Below are 17,753 nucleotides of genomic sequence, written 5' to 3' on the forward strand. Positions count from 1 at the left end.
TTATTCTGATTGTTCTCTTTCCAGCGAAGATACATATACGAATGGATCTGTTGGTTTTTTAGAATGCAAGCATTTACTTACATGGGAGTTCCATTCCTTCTGCTAAGATTTGATTCGACTCTTCGATACTGGGGATCGATATATTATTCATACAACGTAAGTTGGCTTGTGGCTTATCTTTTCGGTATATATGTTCTGAAGCCTATGAAGAGAAGGCAACAGCCGCAAGAGAAAGTAGCTAAAGAGGAGGAGAAGACGGCCGTTGAAGAGAAGAAAGAAAAGTAAAATAAAGAACCGCAAATAACTCAGATATAAATAAAAATAATCCATAGCAGTTCTGAATTTTTTATAATGAAAAGTAGGTACCGAGTCTTGTAAATCTTGTAAGAACCATGACATTATATCCATCTTACAAGATTCTGGGAACATGTCTAAGAGGAGCCTTGTTTAGGCCTCTTGACTGTCTGTTATTATAGTTTTTGGCTTGGTATAATTGTTAAGGAAAGATCATTGTATAAGCTTACAAGGTCTTAACATTTGTAAGCAGGATTACACTACAGAGAATTTAATATAAAGTTTAAAAGTCCTTAGTTCACTAGGTGAGGACTTCAAGGTTCATTCATAGGATAGTCAATTCATCCAGATTGATTGTGTATTCAGTTTGTTGTAAACCAAATCTGAACTATAAAGTATGAATGTTTTGTAACTGAATAATTCACGGAGTTCAGATTTGTGTAGCATGGCTAATTTTTTTAAGTGAATCTTCATGCTGGAAACTGACAGTACTAGTTTGCGAATTGTAGGAATACACTTTAACTTGATGCCAAATCATTTTCTCAAGTATTATACCATTTTGTATCTGGCACATAATGCGATTAGTGTTCCAAATAAGGCGACACATAGTTTAGCCTTCCAAATAAACGACTTTGTAAGTTTATAACTTGATTTTGTAATTGTTATAAAGAGTTTAAAGTCGTAATTTAAGCTCATAAGCTTATTGTTTTTCCCTCTTTTGTTACATATATAATGAAATATATATAAAATAGTTACCATTTTTTTTAATTATATAGGAAAATAGACTTCCATATTGAATTTCATTTTAAGTTTACTGATTTCAAGAAATGAATATATATATCATGCTCAAATAACGATGTATTTTAAAGTATCTTGAGTAGCTTTCCAAGTTTTTAGAAATATTACTACCTAAGTGTACCTTCTTAATGCTTATTTTCTATTAGAAATATATCAGCAAACATAAACGAAACTCAGGACATCAATATTAAAAGTCTGGAAAATTAAAATGTGTATATGTTCAGTAAATTTCTGAAATTTTACTTCGTTATAATAAGGATTAACAAACTAATAATTAAAGTATATACGCTACAGTCTGAACAATTTGTGGTTCTGTATTATGGAAGGAGTAAAAATACTTGAATTAAATATTATATATCATATGTATGTGTGTTATGTGATATGTATATATATAAAAGTCTTTTTAATAAGAGTTTTCACAGTGGTTATTAAAATAAGATATATTTTGTATAAAGAAAAAGAAATGAATTTGAAATATTACAGTTTAGATCGATAAATTAAAATAACCTTTTTTATAGTACAAACAATTTCTTCGGAATATAATGACGATTCAGAATTACAATAAGATGAATTATCACTATTATATTTCAGAGAGAAAGAAACTATAAGATTGTATTTTTACACAGAATAGTGCAGTTGCTAATAGTGAACTGCAGCTAGAATTCTTTTGAGATTTTTTATATATTAGTATAAAAGAGTGATGTTTTGTGTAACAATGAAACAAAATGTAAAATGAATATAGTATTCATGCATTATTTTTACTTTTTTTTTTATATATATAATTAGCGAACAAAGTAGTAAGTTTAATATGATGTTTATATGTCACGTTGTTGTTGATGTTAGTGTTGTTGTTATTGGCGGTTTTTATATAAATGTGTTTTCTTTAAGGTCTAATGACTAGCGATGTTTAATGGCTTCTGTAAAAGAAGTGGAAGTATCATTAATAGAAGTTGCTCGCAGCTTATTATGCACAGAATATTACGCGTCATATTCAGGAAATTGTGTAGACAGGTTCATCGCATTAGAACGAATGTTTAGTTTGCATTTTACTGAGAGAGACGGAGTTTACATGGCAAACGAAGACGTCAGCAAGAGATGTGCGTCTTGAAAAACAATAAATGTAACATCGTATAAAATATTGATAGAGGTAGTCATATATTTTGGACAATAGTTTAATTATTTCCAAGGAATCTAGAGTGGACTGCTTACAAATGGGTAAAGATTTTAGTTATAGTAATCAGCAGGTACGAAAAATCTCCATTATGCTTTTATTGAAAGGGGTTCATAATAGATGGATGATCTCCAATGTGCAGTCATAGTTTGATTTCCGACCATGCGTTTTGTAGTTGTTAGGCTGTTCGTTTCCTGCCATGAGATGCTTTTAATACTTATTTCTTCATCATTCCTCTATATTTAACAGCATTTAGAAGAAAAATAAATCTCGGGTGTTATGTCAATGTACTCAGTACCTATTACTTCCTGTATCAAGACTTAATCACATTGAAATGAGTATATTCATAAGGTCCTCCGAAGTATTCTGGAGACTATTAAAAATCTAAGAAATACACCAAGTGTTTCCCCTGTATTACTATCGTCTTGTCTAAATCATTAACACACTTTTGCACATATGCTAACTTTTATTCTCTACTTTCTTATGTTATACACCTTCCACATGAACTGTCCAAGTATTCTTTACTGGATAAAAAATCTCTACTAATCGTACATACGTTAATTATCTTTTCATAATCTCCCGCGTAAACTTATCTGAACACATCAATATATATCTTCATAATCTATCTATCTTTATAATCTATATCTTCATGTACTATATCTTCATAGGCGGGAGCTCATGTGGTTCGGATTCCACGTTAATCAGTAGGTCCACGTCTCATATAGCCTCGCTGCTGAACGGGACGTTAAATTCAACTCAACAACAACAACTATTTCTCTTAACTACATAATGGTCTGTATCATATTTATAAGCACTTTGTGCCATGTTGCAGTATCCAATAGAGACAACTGTTGTTGATACTGGCTTTCACTCCCTTCCTGATGTAACATAACAATTTAAGTAAACTTTTTCGTATTACTATATGAAGAACCTGTCTTCAAACTATCTTGAATATTTCGCAGATTATCCTGTATTTGTGATGGTGTAAACAACAGTATAAACGCCGAAAGGAAGAATGAAAAATTCAGCAATGTGTATATATATATATATATATATATATATAAAGAAATAGAAAATAATTTCTTCATTATGTGGGATATGTGTATATTTCATTGTTGTAATAAATGTGCAGTTGATTACTTATTTGTTAGTGCTTGTTCCGCAGTGTTGTTAGACTGATGTATCGTGTTTATTGTTTTTTTTTTTTTTTTTTTTTGTTTGTAAAAAAGTATTGTTCTGTATATAATTCTAATTGATATTATTTTGACGGGTTTATTTTCTTTATACACTTTGACACATTTGTAACTGACTTGTTTACCTTTCATAGTTATTGGTTATGTACTAGAGTACTTCCATTTGTAAAGATAAATGTATAGGGCCAAATGCTAATCATGCTGAGTAGTATTTTGTGTTTATAAGGGATGATTAAAGATTGTTCTTTTATTTTTTGCCTTACCAGCTCACTTTATCTGAGAAAATAGAACATATTACAGCATGTTTTAAACAGTTTTTCGTTACATTGTTGTTGTCACTAACTAGAGGTGTGAGGATTCCCGTCGTGAACTTTAACGGTACCCTCTCTTTCTCTAAAAATTCGTTTCTGTAAATTTTTGCTTTAATTTACTTTAATTTATTTTCCATGGTGTATTTCCAGTTTTTTTTTAAAGATCTACGACTTCTTACTCAATACTACAAATTTTACGACTAAACGTAACTCTTTTACACTATAAGAACACGCTGAAAATTCTGCTAGCTGTATAGAATAAGACGTATTTTTTTTAAAAATAATCTGAAATGCATTGGTCATAATACTGATTATTTACAATACTTACAAATAAAATTAATTGTGATTTTTTCAATGTTTCATCTTCAATTTTCATCAAGCAGCTTAAAAACTTGATTTTTCTATAGGATGTGTTTGAACATGTAAAATTGTCAAATCAATTTAAACTTCCCGTGATGATGGTGCAAAGTATCACGAAATATTGTGCTAATTCTGTTTTTGTTTAAAACCAGCAGTCTACCTCGTACATTTTCTTTTGTCAGTAAATTTGGCGAAAAGTAATATACTAATTCGGGTTCAGTTTTCTCATGATATATCGAGTGTTCTAGAGCTCGCACCTGTGTTCAGCGGGTGGCGCTGCTAGAGGTAAACAGAAGACGGATACATAATATGACATTTAACCTCCGAAGCCTTGTTTTGACGTAGGCCCGGCGACAAACACACAGAGTTACATACATATGCATGGTATGAGGATTCGTCGCGTGCCAAGGGGCTCAGCTTCAGTGTGCGTGAGCCTGGTGATTCGAGTCCCGATTTGACACGTTCAAACATTTACAATACATCAGTGTGTTTATTCTGCTTCTGCAGATTATTCCCACCTTGGTTTATTGTTGCTGTTTATGTTTACTTTGAAACAACGTTTTGAAAAACAAAGAGGGTTGAACACGGATCTTCCAATTCCAGTCACATACGTTACCCATACTCCATCCCAAACAGTAATAACATTCCTTTTTCTGTTAGACATGTATATTTCTATATACCGTGCGATGTTGCCGTATTGTCCTATTTTTACCGGATCTTACCGCTGAAACTAAAGCCCCCGGAGGTTAAATATCATTTTTTTTCTTCTTTTTGGATCAAAAGATCCAATATATTTCAAGCAAAAATTTTCTTGTACGCTTTATATCTGGAGAACTACATACAGTGTAGCCAAACCCAGACTATCACTTAACTCAGTATGATGTGCTTATTTTATAGAAAATACGAAAACTCGGTTTAGGGGCCGTTCAAAATTTGTGGCCCCTGATCCAAAAAATAATTATTGGCCAAGATCACAATCTATGATCTATGTTTTTGGATTATTCCTAAAATTCTTGTTTGTACTTTTAGTAACATCCTGCACTTGAGCGTGGGGTGAGTTTTAGAATACCCGATATAAAGAAAATAAGTTATGTGTATGTTATCAAAGATTGTACTCAGATTGAAACGATCTGTTCAGGGTTACTGATAAAATAACGTGTAGAGGTAGTACACACTTTTAGCAGTGATTTTATCTTCTGTTGCTGATACTATGTGTAGATCTAATTATGTCTTTCTTTTTAATATAAATTTATTTTTATCAGGTTCAAAAGAAGCGATAATAAGGCGATTCAGAGTAAAAGTATCCTTAACACGCGATACTTTTATCCTATTTGAAGGTGAATACCTCCATGAACATGTAAGAGTGCAGGCAAGAGAGAATTATTTTATGCTTAGATATGTTGTGTTAGTATGTATATTAAAATCTTGAACACAGGTGTGCGCAACAGCTTTTTTGGTGTATGTTTTAAATTTACATGTGTCAATATAATAGTGAATTACACAATAACAACTCATTACTGCTGGTGTTCAGCACTGAGAAAACTTAATATTGTATTAGAAATCGCTATGTAATATACGAGGATCACTCAGATAGTAAAAATTCTTTATACTATAAAACAAGTAAAGCAAATGGTGAGTGAGAAAGATTTATTAGGCATATGCTGCGAACCTTAACCTGCTTTGCCATATAGGCACCATGGCAGCCTTGTGCAACGTCGGTAAAAGAAAAGTGGTAAATAGGTTGAGGTTTGTAGCATGTATCCAATAAGCCTTTTCCACATATCATGTTCTTCTACAAAATATTTACTTTCTGGAGAACTTCATACATTCATTGGAAACAAATATTACATTTATTATGGCAGTGAATAGAAGTTGAGTATTTACTGTTAAAATAGCAAATAAACTTTTTGAAAAAGTTATACGTTGTGGATATTTGTATCAATTCTTGAATAATTTATTTCGGCCTACAAGAGAAGTTGTACTGTATTATTTATTATCAGAGCTTTAGTATTAATTACTAGCTTTCACCATTTGTTCTTGTAACATGTTAATAATAGTCGGAATCGGAAAAGTATGTAACAAATAGTTTCTGAAAGCAGTCTCTTTAATAAATTGCAGTATACATTCAAGAGTCAGCAGTGTGTGGCTAAGAATTATGAGAGGAGAGAGTCTATTTTCAACACAAGGTTCTGTTTTGTTGTTGTTGTTGTTGTTATTATTTTTTGTGATAGTAAAACAAAGGGAAGTTTCTACAAAATATTTCTGTAACGACTTGCGTACCTCATACTTACATATCTCCTAGAGAAAACACAATTAAGAGCCTGACATACTAAAAATGATACAAAACTTTGCTTGTTTTTCCTTTTTCCTTTGCTTGTTTTTCAAAGGAAAGGAGATAATGAAATGCAACTTACCACAATCATAAAAGTGTCATTCTACAACAGAAAATATGAACCTGAAGAATGTACAGTGTTGCCACATCCATAGAAATTACAGTGTTGCCAGAATAACATTTCCCCTAAAATCTAAGTTAAGGGAGCGAGTAGAGGAACGAACTCAACTGCATTTGATTACGTATCATGTTGTCTTGGAATCCTTTGAACTACTTTTTAAATAATAGTTGTATTTAGTTTGTAATAAACAAAATAGTTTTAACTTACAGTTATTAAAACTAAATAATAATGTTATTAAAAAGTAGTTCACAGAATATCAAAACAACATGATATGTAATCAAATGTAGTTGAGTTTGTTCCTCTAATCGCTGCCTTAACTTAGATTTTGGGGGAAATGTTATTCTGTCAACACTGTAATTTCTGTAGATGGCAACACTGAAATTTTTTCAGATTCATATTTTCTGTTATTTTTAGTAGGTCAGGCTCTTAATGCATTGATATGCCTTGCTTTCTTCAAATTTAAAAAGAAATGCTATTAAATGAATTTCCATAAGAGTTTATTCAAAATAATTGAAGATAGCAACGTGTGTCAAGAAGTCAAAAGTTATCCTCCCTGTTGGTGTAGTTGCTAGAGCGCGCTCTTGTGGTACACATACATGCTCCTGAATTCGATTTCCAGCAAAGGAACATTGAACTCATTATAGTAGTTCAGGTTCCACTTTAAACCGTAGACCCATATAGCCTCGATGTTGAAAGGGACGCTAAACTTCAACATGCAAACAAATAATTAAGTCATAAATTGAAACCCGTATCGAATATACAAGTCGTCACTGAAGCATTTTGTAAAAATATATATATCTTTTACAATGTATTTTTGGTTCTTTGTGGAAGTAAGAAATCGCTTTATGGTAATTTTGCTGTTCCAAAATGTTTTACGATCATTTGTATGTACTTTATAAGTCTTTATGATATATATATATATATATATATATATATATATATATATATCATAAAGATTAAAGTATTACAGGTAATATTCATTTGTCAAGGTATTACTTTGAATTTCTGTTACATACAGTCATTCCATTAACCATTTAGATGTGTTTGAACTAAGAACGTTGAGAACTTTAGTACCATTAACGGACATATACATACATCAAAGATTATTTTTATACTGAAAGGAAATAAATAGTATGTATTTTTCTCTACTTGTAAAAAAAATTACACTATACATTTTGTACTCTAGAATACTACAAAAATTCATAGAAACTCATATATATACACACAAATAGTATACTATAAATTCATACTTTTTATTCGTATAACGTATAAACACACACACTGAAATTTATATATTACATTAAAATGTTAATGTACATCATGTACAGTTATGATCAAAAGATCCTGACACCTAACATATCTGTAGAAGAATAGCAAATTATACTCACATACACTGTTATCCAATATTCAGTAAAGTATAAATATATTTTTCTTTTTTTTTTTTTTTTCGCCGTCATTGGGCTCAAAGGTATCTACTATATATTAAACACTGAGTATCAATCAAATTACAGTTAATTAAGTATGTATAGCTTATTGTAAAGAGAATATCTTTAAAAATTGTACTTTTAATCGAGGTCAAATGTTTTAATACATTTTAAAGTTGAAAAGAAGAGTCACCTTTTTTATACGATTACATTTATATATATATATATCACAGCTCTCGCTTACAGTTTGAGGACTTCCTATACATATAAACTTGAAAAAGAAAATGATAATGTTATTCATAGTCTGTTAAAAATGTTTATAAACTCTTAAATAATAGAATCTAGTCTAAAACTGTATATTAAAATTTAGATTATAGTTGTAATATTTTAGAACATCAAAGTACAATTTTCACCAATGGATTTGTATACAGAATTCTTCAAAACAGAGACCAATTTTTTTTCTTTTGAGCAGACTGTACATTTTGTAAACTCGTGACTTGATTGTTACGATGCTCAATGTATCTTTTTGGCAGTGCTATTTGAAGAATGTTGAATGTTAACAGCTAATTTTAACTTTTTTCCTTGTGTTGTGTTATAATTGACTTTGTAAGGATTTTATTTTAAATATTTCTGTTACTACAATAGTGCGTTATTATAAAATTAAAACATAAGAGTGGCCTGTTAAGTTCTGTTACCATCACGAGAGAAGTTAAAACACTTATTTTCTTTTAGTCTGTGTTACCACTGGCAAGAAGACACTTTTAACTGAATCTTAACTTGTGTAACACCATGTTAACAAATTATATTGTCACTTCCCTTTTTGCCTGTAGATTTCTACTATTATGGATTTTATTTTGAGTCTTCCTAATTTTATCTAAAAATTATAGTTTTTCAATGTAAAAATGTAGAGGGAAAATAAATTTTCGAGCCGAAATAATTCGAATACCTATATTGTTTTCTCTAAGTATTTCCAATAATGACAGGGTTTGTTAATAGCTAAATAACGTTCTCGCCTTTGGCACAGCAGACCAGATTAAATTTCGAGTTTGATCTTACGATGTGAATCTCGTTTTGCAGTACATTCATATCTCATAGCAATGGCGCTGAACAGGGACGCGTAATTCAACCAAATAAGAAGAAAATTTTAACGAATAGGGAGGCTTTTCTATTGTATATGCTATTTTAAATCGTAAATTACGCTATTAGATTCAAATTGTAATTCTGTAAATTGGAGATTTGTATAATTGTTGAATTGTTATGCCCTTCATAAATCTTGCTCATGTATATATCTTTGAAGGTATAGTATAGTACGTAAAACATAACTTCATCATTTTAAGAGACTCTGAGGTTCTTGGCTGTAGAAAGAAAATCCTTCGATTAGATTCTATCGTGAATGGACGTAACATAATGAATATTTTTACTCCATTACTACGATTCTGTTCAATTTTATCTTTTCAGCTTCTTGGTCTTTACGTTGGAATTTTTTGTTGTAGCACCGTCCATTAACTGCAGCCTGTTTCGCCCGCTTTCCCTTTTTCCTTGCACCATATCTTCTAGTACGTCTTCCTGGCCTTCCTGGTCTACTCAGAAGCTGACCAACAGAACTCTATTCACTCTTCCATATTTGTTATTTAAATGCATAGAGGAGCATACCCAATATGAAGTGCCGCGTAGTGTGACTTCGTCAATTCACCTTATGTTCGTTTATAGCACTTACATTTACATTTCAGGAATGTAGAATAACAATATTTCTAGTTATTTCTGTCTGCAAAACATATAGTAGTTCTAGTTCCAGTGCTTATTGTTCGCTTTTATGATTTTCAAAACCTCTGTCCCTCGGCTTCAAACTACAGATAAAAGATTAAACACGCGTTACTGAATAGAGAGAACTTTTCTTTTCGTCTTCCAGATTTCAAATCTTAACGAACAATTTCAATTGCTAACGCTACAATATTCGACCAAGGACAAAAATCAACAGTGAAGTTTGAAATATGGAATACAGATATGTGAAATGTTAACTTGTTTTTATGAAGGCTCCTATTTGAGTTCTCATAGGTAAAAGATGGTTTTAAAGAGAGAGATTTCTAGGAGTAGGCAAACTAACATCTTAAAATTCACGTAGCTTTGTTCAAACTAACTTTGCATAGTAATCAGAAATGCTATAACGCATGTTTTTCATGTATGTTTAATTGAAATGACGGGGAAACTCTAATTTTGAGGAATCTCCGATCGTTTTCCAAGCGATCAAATCGCACTTTAAATTCTGTCTTTTCAAATATAGTTTCGGTATCTGCTTAGGCCTGAAGTTCGAGCCAGGATCTAAAGGTAAAGCTCTTAAACGATCACTTGCTCAATCATTTGCGGAATCTTACTGAGAATCATGAAACTAGTGTTTTTCCTTTTGTCGTTAAAGCACGTTTACTGTGATACACTGTACCGTGCTAGCTAACTGTAATCGTATTCGAATTATTGAACTGTGAAATTAAACTTTATGCTCCTTCAGAGAGTAATGTGCACATGGGGATTTCTGTTTGTACTTTTTTTTTTTTTTTAAATCATATTTCTTTTCCTATTTTATCTTAAGTAGTACTTCCAGCGCATAGTACACCTATTTCAACGATATTCAATAACACCCTGTATAAATCCTGAAAATAATAAAACAATATTTAATTGATGCATAGAATTAAAATCTGTGAATCAGTTTCATTATATCAACTTCCAAATATATCTTCCTAATCATATCATGAATAGTCTTCCTTATTAAATTCCATGGTGTTACAATTTTCGGAATAGCGAGAGAATGTAGATAATATATGAAAGTATTTTGTGTAGTTGAATATTTGTATTAAATCTTAGAATATATTTTTCCTTCTGCATGTATATATAACAGTTTACCAGGAATTAATTAAATCTCAAATGTAAAACATAAGAAGGAAATTTTGTACTTTAAGCACTTCTGTAACTCTTCGTCCGTTAGGAGGGAGAATAGGAATAAAAAAAAAATGAAATTAAATATTTAGTTTAACGTTCCGCGAGGCTAAGGGAGACGGCGATGATGAGAAATTAATGGAATGGTGGGATGAAAAAATGTAGGGTAAACGGGGGAACCCCGAGAGAACTCACGTACACGTTGTTTGTCCACCACAAAACTTACTTGGTGCGAGCTAGGATCGAATCAGGGACTCCACGCACCAGAGGTGAACACTACCAGTGAGCCACTACGACTTAGAAGTAGGAATAAATTAAATATTAATTGTGACAAACGTAAAGTACTGCATCGTATTTGCTTGCAGAGTAAGTTAACTTTGACTTTCTCAGGTATTACTCTTATCTTTATATTTCTTTTCTTCGTACTTCTCTCCAGCTTGATTTAGCGTGAGCGAAAGTGCTTAAACTTTTTTTTTGTTTTGTTTTGGTTTGTTTTTAAGTTTTGTTGTGGTGTTTCAAGCAGTTTCTTGTTTTTCATACCTGTTTCGGGATTCCTCCAAAGCAACTATATATATGGGATGATTCTGACTTTCTTTTAATGCGATTTTTTTTTTTTTAATATTCATAATTCTGGTTGTCAAACAGATTTTATATAATACTAGGAGATACAATTGAATGAAAAAAGAAGTTGTGATAAGAATGCAAACACTGCCAATGTAGGCTGAATGATTTCTTCAGATTAAGTAAATTAAAAATTGCGTTTATCAATGATTAAAATTTTTTTAAACTTGACCTGCGGATGTCTTTGTGGTGTCTCTTGTTGATAATAGTGCATTTTTTTCTCAGTGATGTTAGTACCATTAGTGTATGTATAATATTTGTTAATAAAATTCTTCTGCAAAATTCGTCGTTCTTTTTTCTTCCTCTTCTTGTCTTAAGAAAAAAAAAAAAAAACATTACATTTCGACTTGCAGATGTAGTGTACACAAATGTTGTCAAGTAATATGCAACTTACAAACTTTTAGAAATTATAAGGGTTTATCCTGTTGCAATTTACAACGACTCACCAAAGGTGGTCGTCAACCCTGGTTCGGCTAATAACATAAATAAATCTTTAATGTCAGTAATTGTTCACACCTTAAAATAACTTCCGTAATTATATCCGCTATTATTCTCACCTTTTATACTAAAATTACAAGTCGATGATGGATAGTAAATAATTTATTTGTTGATTCTCCTTTTAACGTATATTCATATAAACTGTCTTGCAATTATATATGTTAATTAGGTATCCATAAACAAAAACTTAGCAACCAATTATACAATAATGTATATTTCTTACATATATTAAAAACATTCTTCTTTTGTTATTTTTAAATTAACATTATATCAAGCATAGTGCTTGCGTAGAAGCACTTTCTGCCCAAAATACAAAGTATCTCGTTGTATAAAATGTCGCCCGACGACGGGACTGAATATAAAAGTTACAAGTGAGCTTAGCTTTTATATTTAAGAACCACTGGTCCGTTTTATAATAAGGATGTTCTATTAATTACGTCCTTTACATTTTGATCGACCCTCGTATATAACTTTATTAAGCTTCCTTTATGGAAATACATTTATAATAAATCTTTTATTTCATTAATATTTATATTTTTTTTTTATTATAGAAACGTCGTCGCTTATTAAACTAATTACTGAAGGGTGCGAAGTCAAAAATTGTAAAAGACAATTAAATTTTAAAACATAAATCACAATAATCAATAGTTTCAATCATTATTAAAAACGATCTTATTAAGAAAAAGATGTTTGATCTTTCCAGGGCGCATTATATAGTAATTATGTTAGATGATATTTTAAAATATACATTATATCAATAAGATATCATGATACAAAAGGATCTTATTCGAATAACATATAAGGTAGCTCATAAAGACAGCCGTAGAATAATTAGCTTAATAGAATGAATCTTATATTTAACATAATCTTTGACAACAAAGTTTCAACACAGATCAATATAATATAAATAACCTTTGCTTTTAATCAATTATAAATCGAACTATAATTCTTCACATTAACAAGAAAGAATTAAAATCATTTGAAAATTATCGTTTGTTGAAACAAACGTGATAAAGTATCTAAAAGTCATAAGGGTTGAAACTCTAACGACCAACGAAGTAGTTTGTTATTATATCCTTGATTGACATTAACACATAAATTTGAAGATAAATGTTCATAAGAATCTATAGCTGATATGGGTTTAACCCTTATTTCATCAACTGCAGTCAATTTAAATTCGTACCTGCATATGATTCTAATAAAGTACACTGTACTGCACAATCGTGATTATGTCCCGTATTATTGTTCTGTACAGGAATTGTGTCATTATCTTGATTTGGATGCGAAGTGCCATCTCTTGAATTACGATTATATGTATCCATATAGTTTACTATATTCCTGGAATTTCGCCATGTGTTTCGTCTATTTTTAAACCTATTTTGGTTATATGGTCTAACATACGGATTGTCACGATTAATTAGGTTAGGTGGATTCCCAACATAACTTCGCCTATTTTGTCCGTTCTGATTGTTGAAATTTGCTCGACTTAGGTTATATTCCGTATTGTCTGCATTACGGATATTTAGATTCCGAACAGGTACAAGGTGATCTGAATTGTTTTTAATTTTGGCTAATCCTGCTTGATGGTTCTGAGCGTGGTATTGAGTTTCATAACATTGGACAAGCATTAATAGGTGATTGAAACTCATACACTGGGTAGAAAACAGAATCTGTTGTAGTTTGAACGGTAGCAAATTTCGAATTGATGCAATTACTCTGGATTCCGATTGCAACGGATTTACGACTTTTAATTCGTTATATGTATTCACGACAAAATCGACAACAGATTTGTGCAAACGAGGATTAAAAGGTTAGTTTCTAATCGTGGCATCTCTGTTTGCAAGCAAAAAGTCGTTTTCGTAATTTGCAATCAGCGCTGCTTTGAATTCTTCATATGTATTAATGTGATCTCGTACTGCTTTAAACCATAAAGAACATGGTGGGAGTAATAAATGAGGAATTAGTTTCATATATTGCGATTTATCTATACACATTATATTGCACTCATCTTGAAATTTTTCTAAGAAAGAGGTGGCGTTTTCATTACATTTACCACTAAATTTACTCATAGCACGTATTTCACTCATCTTTAAACTTAACTTTACCTTCCTTTCGTCATTTCGTGTTCGTGTTGATTGACAATTTTTACCTACTACATTATCTGTGGTTCCACCATCTCTTTTCCGCCCATCTTTATTTCTTGGATGTATCCTTTCCAAAATAATGTCCTCATCGGATGGATTACTTGAAGATGAGATAATGTGATGTCCACGTTGATCTGTTACGGGTGAATGCGATGTTATCTCTTGAGAACAAGGGAACTCCGGACGATCATTAGTCATGTTGTTGTGGTATGCGTTGTCCTTAATCTGCAACGTCCTAATTTCCTCTTGTAATGTAGATATCAACTGATTATTCGCACGTATTTGGTTAGAATTATTCGTAACCTGAATCTTTTGTTGCCGTACAGAAGATTCTATTACTTCCAAATCCTTTTTTTACACAATTGACTTCTTGGATTACGTGGTTATAATTATCCTGGCAATCTTCTGATACTCTTTTTAACTTTTCATCAAATTGTAATGTAAGGTCTTTCACCGCCTGGATCACAGATTGTTTCGTATCTTCTGAATTTTGGTCAATTTGCTCCAACCGTCTACTTAATTCCTCGTACTGTTTACTGGATTCCTCGGATTTCTGCTGAACCGTATGCTTTAATTCTTCCGACATCTGGGCTAACTTTTGTTCTTGTCGCTGTAAAGCCATTAAGATTTTGTCTTCAAATGTCAACACCTCAGGTACAACAGAAGCTGTATTTTGTTCGTCGTTACCACTGTCACCAGTTTCTTTCTCCATTGCCTCACTGATCATAATTTTTCTTGTGATTATTTTACCACTTCTAAGTATAGTTAAGTTCGTAGACATGAACCTTACTACTGAAGTAAATTCACTCCTTACTTTGTACTTCAGGATTTGAATTTACAAAGTTCCCGGGTGAGGTAAACCAAAATTTTACAACGACTCACCAAAGGTGGTCGTCAACCCTGGTTCGGCTAATAACATAAATAAATCTTTAATGTCAGTAATTGTTCACACCTTAAAATAACTTCCGTAATTATATCCGCTATTATTCTCACCTTTTATACTAAAATTACAAGTCGATGATGGATAGTAAATAATTTATTTGTTGATTCTCCTTTTAACGTATATTCATATAAACTGTCTTGCAATTATATATGTTAATTAGGTATCCATAAACAAAAACTTAGCAACCAATTATACAATAATGTATATTTCTTACATATATTAAAAACATTCTTCTTTTGTTATTTTTAAATTAACATTATATCAAGCATAGTGCTTGCGTAGAAGCACTTTCTGCCCAAAATACAAAGTATCTCGTTGTAAATTATGTGAACAGACTTTGGAGTAGATGGCTGAAATTCAGCTCAAACAGAGAAGAGACTTTGTGGATTCTATATTCCAAAAGCAAATTGTCCTAAAATAGATGGAACATAGCCAAAAAGCATGAAATATTAACATTAATGTCAAGGGAAAAATCAATGAAAAACAAATAATTCCTCCACTAAAAAAAAAAAAAAAAAAAAAAAAAAGCTCAAATTCAGCTCAAATGTAGATTTTTTTTTTTTTTTTAAAGTTAGAGCTTACCTTGAAAAAAATCTTTAACTCAAAAAATTGGCCTATAGTTACAATCAGTGATATCTAAGAAACTACAATAACTATAATAATGAAATATATTTGTGTAATTATTCAAATATAATCTAGATATGTAACATTTTCAGTAACGTCTGGTACTCGTATAAGCATATCATATTTACGGAAAAATAATCTACACTTTCCTCTCACTTCAAAGTTTCAGGCACAAAATGTAGGGAGGGTGCGTACTATACACGGAATATTTTCGAAAGCTGAATGCATACATGCTTTCACTAAGTTACTGCATACAACACATGGATTTCATGAGAAAATTGTAAGAATATAGAAGTAGTAAGTAAACTAAGGGAAATAATTGCACGCTTAAGGGAGTCAATTATTATTTTGAGTTTACGCGCGGAATCATATAATTCATTACATTAATCTTGTTAGCTGCCGTCAAAACGGTAGTGTGTGGGATTTTCTGTAATACATCCGTAATTTTCTTCACGCAGAAAAAGTTCAAGAATTTGTTTTAACTTTTGGCGTATAACCTGCTCGTAATAGTGGCTCAGATGAAAGAGGTTTCAAGCGGCAGATAATATGTGCCTTCTTCATGTTCTTTTCTCTCTGTTCTCAAACTTGTTTTTAACATGTCCTCGCGAATCATTGTTTCTCTGAGGTTTGCTGGTAGATTCCCAGGAAAAATCGTTCCAATCTAGTTTCAGTGTTGCTATGCAATACACGACTTCGGCTAAATTAATACTTTCTATGGCACAAAACGAAACATTTTTCCTAATTAGAATGCATTATTAGTTCCCGTTGCATGGAGAAAAGAAAGTAATATTTAAATCACGTATTTCCTAATCAGAATTCGAATACAATGCCTTTCGACAAGGAATCGAACGTCTCAATTAAGTATTTGAACATTAAAGTTTTTATTTTTCTTTCTCCTTTCTGCCACAGAGGTAAAGGCGCGTATAAACATGAAGTCAAACATTTCTTATCTTCAGAGTTGGCTGTGTTCTCGCCAAATTGGAAAAGATCTATAAATGATATATTATTTATCAGGAGAAAGAAGATAGGTTAGGGTGAGAAGCACAATTGTTTTTTCCAGGCATACTTCCGGGAGGGCTTCGTTCCCTCTGGATACGATAACCTGACCCTCGAAGCAAAGATAATTTATATGTCAATCTTGTGCAGGGTACTTCTTTAACAAATAGTGTCCCAGAACAGCTCCCTTATATTTTGTTTTTATTCCCGCCCTGTGAACAAAATTTTCTTTAAGAAAGCCTACCTAACACTGAGGATATAGAGCGGTTGAGACTTACTCTAATGTATGGTAGAGCATGTGCAGTGAGGGACGATTATTTAAAAGAATGAAGTTAGTAGACACTCGTAAAAGACTTGTGAGTCAATTTGTAAGATCTTTGTGATTAAGTCTAAGTTAGAGACTCAAGAATAGACTTCTATAATGATAGTTACCATGCTGGATTTGGCCAAGATGAAAGCTGGCTATAATGATAGTTACCATGCTGGATTTGGCCAAGATGAAAGCTGGTTGTAGCGAGACTCGAATATAATTCGATAAATGATTGATCAACAGATATGTTTGTGAATGAACTATGAATACTGTTGATCAGAGTATGAATGATCCCAAGTGTCCTTTGTTCTTACTTTTTTGAGAAAGACAGAACGCCGATGAGGTCACAAGAGAATCCACTTATGTATGAAGAAGGGATTCACAAATACGGAAAACTAAAGTATTTCAGGATTCTGAAAATAGGGGAAAATGTGGAAGATGCATTTATGTAATCTTTAACTCAACTCAAATATTTCTTAATTAGGAAGAAAGAACACAGGACTATGATATATAACAATGCTGGCACATGTGCGAGTTGTATCGGAGTTATCTGAGCAATAATGTCAAAATACTTCCCTGATACATACCATGATTTAGAGATTTTGCCACACTGGCCGAATAAATAAATAACATGTGTACAGTATTTACTTCATTATATTATGGACTTTTGACGTCATAACGTCAT

At 31.7% G+C, this 17,753-nt stretch overlaps 1 protein-coding gene across 1 annotated transcript in view; it reads left to right on the forward strand.

Moving 5' to 3' along the window:
• frj (membrane bound O-acyltransferase domain containing farjavit) overlaps window positions 1–11,837 on the forward strand; it is a 100,558-nt gene extending 88,721 nt beyond the window's left edge. The window contains exon 8 of the mRNA XM_081731518.1: window positions 25–11,837. Within this exon, the coding sequence (XP_081587644.1) occupies window positions 25–285 (261 nt within the window). The 3' untranslated portion in view covers window positions 286–11,837. The remainder of the gene's footprint in view (window positions 1–24) is intronic.
• Window positions 11,838–17,753: the final 5,916 nt, after the last annotated feature.

The sequence above is a fragment of the Thermobia domestica genome, chromosome 11, assembly GCF_964235325.1.
Source record: "Thermobia domestica chromosome 11, izTheDome1.hap1.1, whole genome shotgun sequence".
NCBI lineage: Eukaryota > Metazoa > Arthropoda > Insecta > Zygentoma > Lepismatidae > Thermobia > Thermobia domestica.